The following is a 5030-nucleotide window of genomic DNA, read 5'->3' as shown; positions in this document are numbered from 1 at the left end:
AATCCAAGAAGTTGGATTATATGAAGAAAAACTTGGAATCAGGATTGGAGGAAGACTCATTATCAACTTGCAATATGCAGATGAAACAACCTTGTTTGCTGAAAGTGAAAAGGACTTAAAATACTTACTGATGATGATCAAAGACCACAGCCTTTGGTATGAGTCAGAAGTCAGGCTGTAGGCTTCTGCTTGCTTACATCATTGAAGGGGCTGATGAACTAAAGGCAATAAGGCAGGCTGCTGACTCAAGTGCAAAGAACCAGAGGGCAGATACTGATGAGCCAGATACAGAATTCAGATGCTGCAGAAAGCAAGAGAGCATTTCCAGAACATCCATATGTATTGGAAGCAGGCCATATACTTGAGGGAACTCCTTTTTAATTGATTGGCTGCTATGGCTATCTCATCATGGATGTGATGACATTTCTATTACATTAGAAGTCATCATGAAGAATCACTACATCATAACTGCCAAGTTACTGGGAATCATGTCTCAACCAAGTAGTCATGCAACTGTACCCATCACAGTACTTAATAAGCTTCAGCAGCTCTATAACATAAACACTGGACAACAAAGTCAGTTTGAACTGCAATGTTGGTGCTTCAAACTGAACAGTCACTTCTCAGAAACACTATACATGGTTGCTATGAGTTGGAACTAACTTGATGGCTCTTAACAACAAGAACATATAAATTCTAATTACTGATGTTAACTCTTACTTATTCATTGACTCACATCATTCAATCTGCGAATATCTCCAAATAACTGGAGTTCCAAGTAACATATTATGCTCTGGGGACACAAGTGTAAGGATTGACACAATGACTACCTTTATGCAATTTACAGTGTTAGCATAACTATATCTAGATAGTAAACAAATATTAATATTTGCTTTATTTAAAATTCGTTATTAGATTGGCCACTAAGTCAAGCTATATAAAACAAGAAGTCCATTGGGACAGGGAGGGTCAAGGAATTCATTGTTGCTGGAAAGATATTTGAACTGAGAAAAGAGTGAAAAGTTATTAACTTGGGACTTAAATGTCTTCCATATTGACTTGAACAAATAATGAAACCATTGGAGACTATATTCTCATAGATTTGGTTTCTATTGAACTAGGTGATCAAAAAGGTGGAGATAATGAAATTTACATGTGTTCATTTGACGTAAATTCTATTGACTGAATTTGATGATTGAACTACTAACCAATTTTTTTTTAAGCATAATAGAGCATAGCCTTCTTGCTTCAGTTCATCTCTTCCTTTCCCAAAAAATCATTTTTCATTACAAAGAACATTAGAATGATAAACCAGTGAACAATCTTGACTGAATCTTTACCTTAACAACTTTGAAATCATGATTAGAGCAGAAATTTCAAAGTGATATACAAAATGGTTTCCAAATTCTGTTGAAAAAGATGTATTTTTAGGAGCACTTTTAAACCAGACTACTTATTTTTCCTAGAAAGACCATCCCAATTTATTAGAATCACAAATGGTTTTAAGTTACTGTGAATTCCAATTATATATTTTATGAGATATAATGTTTGTATTGCATCTCGGAAAACACATAATTTTAGAAGAATTTTGATTATAGATTCAAAACACATACTTTGTTCCTGTAAGAATATATCAGTTGTATTTACATGATTGATTAGAAGAGATTAGAAAATGAGCTTCAGAAATTTATTAATGTGAATTTCAAACTCAAATTTTAAAATTGGCTTCTAGAGGAATGTTACTTTGATTTTTAGGTCCTGATGATTTTATAATGATAGGGTTAGAAGATAAATACACTGGTAGGAAGAAAGTGAGTTTTATTGATTAAGCATGATATTTTACTACTAATGACTCTTAAAATAAAAAATAATTTAAATAAAAGGAAACGATCATATAAGGAATTGGTAAAAGCAGGCAGAATTGAGGTGATGTAGAACCTATGTTTTTACTGAGCCTTACGTATACTCTCCATAAATATCACCATTTAATCCCTTTTGTAGTTTTAGAATGATCAAATCAATTCCTATAATCAAACAATGACAAAGAAACTCTACAATAATTAAACCAAAATTCATGATGTAGAACAAAACAGTGCAGATTTAAATAGCATTTAATGCAGACAGTAATATTATGCTACTGTTGTTGTTACAACCAGTTGTTTGCAACTCATAGTGAGTGACCCTGTATTGGGTTTCTGATTTTAGTTTGCAATTTTATACAGTCATTCTCCATTTAAATAGTATTCCCCAAAGCCTAGATGTATCTGAGATTGTGAAGGCATAAGGAGCTGTTCATTGACATAAAAGGAAATAACTTCCAAATGCTTATTGAAGTCTTAGGATAACGAAGTGAAAATATGTGAAGTCATAGATTTCTTAGGACATTATCATCATAGTGAACAAACACTAATGAAAGAAATATACATGCATCCATAAATGTTTAATATGGTTCAACTTGAAAATAATCCATATAGGTGATACAATTTATCTGCTTTTGTAAAATTCTCCCTTGGAAGACTGATAATGCTTTATTTAGAAATATTTTATGATACATAGATACTTTAACTAAAAGGAATACAATCTATTTTCTAGTTTCTGACCATAGACATACGAACTGAAAGCCCAATTTTTTTCAGTTTTACAATGCTAAAAATGTACTTTATTTATAAACCAATTTCTCTCAACCAATTTCTTCATTGCTTCTTTTACATCTTTGTTTCTTAAACTGTAGATAATGGGATTTAGCATGGGAATCACAATAGTGTAAAATATAGACACTATCATGTCATGGTCCAAAGCATAGCTAGAACTTGGTCTCACATACATGAAGAGGATTGTTCCATGATAAATTGACACTCCAGTTAGGTGAGAGCCACAGGTGGAAAACACTTTTCGTCTCCCTTCAGCAGAACGCACCTTGAGAATGGCCATAAAAATGAAACCATAGGAAATCAAGACGATCAATATAGTGAATACCTCAATAGAACCCACAAAGTAGAAGAGTAGAAGTTGGTTGATGTGAGTGTCAGAGCAGGAGATAGCAAGGAGTGGAGGGATATCACAAAACACATGTCTAATTTCATTGGATGCACAGAAGGAGAGGCTAAATGTTGCTACTGTGTGTAAAGTAGCATGCATTATGCCCCCAGCATATGAGGCAGTGATGAGTGGCACATAGACTCTAGGTGACATGTTAACTGAATACAGTAGTGGGTTGTAAATTGCTACATAGCGATCATATGCCATTGCTGCCAAAAGAAAGCATTCCGTAGTCCCAAAAGTGACAAACAGCATCATTTGTGTTACACATCCAAGGAATGAAATAGATTTATTCTCTGATAAGAAATTGACCAACATTTTGGGGGTAATAACTGAAGAATAGCAGGCATCTAAGAAAGATGATACACTCAAAAAATAGTACATGGGGTTGTGGAGTCGGGAATCTACCACGACTAATAAAACCAGTCCCAAATTTCCTACCAGAGTGAAAATATAGATTGCAAGAAATACTAAAAAGAGATAGACTTGCAGCTTAAAATCATCTGTGAAGCCCACCAATGTAAACATGGTGACTTCAGTGGCATTCTTAAACTGAATTCTGTGTGGACCCAGTCCTGATGTCAGTACGGACATTTCAGTTGGTATTTATAGGTCCTAAGTGCCTGGTACAAGTGGTTAACGCGTTTGGTTGGTAGATCAAGTGCACTCAGCGCCACCTCAGAAGAAAGTACTGAAGATTGGTATTAAAAATCAGTCATAGAGAACCCTAAGGCGCATTAGGTCATCTTGAATTTGATTGCTATAAAGTAACTGGTAAATGCAATACCCTGTGGAATGGAGCACATCTGATAATACCGTCATGTTTCCTTTTTAGAAAAGCATAGTAATATCATAGACAGTGCATGCATAGGCTGTCTTTGTATTGACGAAGTACTGGGCCAATGTGGATATCATTTCCTGTATCAAAAAAATAAAGAAATGCTGTAATTCATTTGTTGGGTAAATTTGTCATGTTAAGAGCAAAGAAACAAATAAGCCTGCCAATTTATGTGGTTGTCAAATTATATTTTTTAAATTTACAAGAAAAATTAATAAAATGTTTAAAAATCTATAGGCATTGTACATGAAACTACATACCAAGAGTGCTAGTCCCAGCCATCCAGCTGATTCTGACTAATACTGACCCTGTAGGTTTCTGACGCTGCATTGGAGTAAGGAGGCATCTTTTCCCAGGAGAGTGGCTTTCTAGTTAAGACTCCCAGACTTTTGGTTCACAGTGATGTTTAGCCTACTGCATAACCAGGTCTCCTTCCAGAGTGTTCAAACCTATAAAACTGCCTAAAATGTTAGTAACATTATGTATCTCACAAGATTGGGTGAGATTTAAATGCTAAAAACCTATTGGAAGTGAGTTTAATTTAAAACATTCTCAAATGACTAGAAAATAGATAAAGTCAGACTTAAATTTGAAGGTGTCTTAGAAGGCAGTTTGCTTATTCTTCACTTATTGACTGTCTCATTATCCAACATTTAACATTTCTATTCACAGTAAAAAATCTAATCTCCTACTATTTTGTGCATTAACATGTATGTGTGGCAGTAACGAATGCCAAATTGTGAACTAATAGTAACACTGGCCATGATGGTTAAGATTATGTGTCAACTGGTCAAGAAGCATCATCTCAGTTCTTTGACAGTTATATAATGATGCAACTCATCAATTACATATGATATGCTATTGTTGTAGCTAAGTGACATCCAATTGGTTCCAACTCATAGTGACCCTGTATTGGGTTTCTGAGGAGCAGCTGCTTTGTTTAGACAATTAACCTATGGTTAACAGCTCTTGTCCTACAGCTCCACACCAGGACTTCATGCAATGCTGTTGTTATAATTGTTAAATGCCATCTAGTCAGTTCTGTCCAATAGAGACCTTGTATTAATATTGTATTAATATAATCAAACATTAATAAAGTAATAGTCATTAATTGATTAATATGTATTCATTTATCTTTGATTATCACAAAAAA

General features: G+C 34.2%; 1 protein-coding gene across 1 annotated transcript; it reads right to left on the bottom strand.

Moving 5' to 3' along the window:
* Nucleotides 1-2646: 2646 nt before the first annotated feature.
* Nucleotides 2647-3648, bottom strand: LOC102815832 (olfactory receptor 1094-like). Its single transcript, XM_006877805.1, has one exon. It carries the CDS (start codon nt 3631-3633, stop codon nt 2647-2649), a length of 987 nt encoding a protein of 328 aa, XP_006877867.1. The 5' UTR covers nt 3634-3648.
* Nucleotides 3649-5030: the final 1382 nt, after the last annotated feature.

Source organism: Chrysochloris asiatica, unplaced genomic scaffold (genome assembly GCF_000296735.1).
Source record: "Chrysochloris asiatica unplaced genomic scaffold, ChrAsi1.0 scaffold00611, whole genome shotgun sequence".
Lineage (NCBI taxonomy): Eukaryota > Metazoa > Chordata > Mammalia > Afrosoricida > Chrysochloridae > Chrysochloris > Chrysochloris asiatica.
This window is presented reverse-complemented; position numbering and strand designations above follow the sequence as displayed.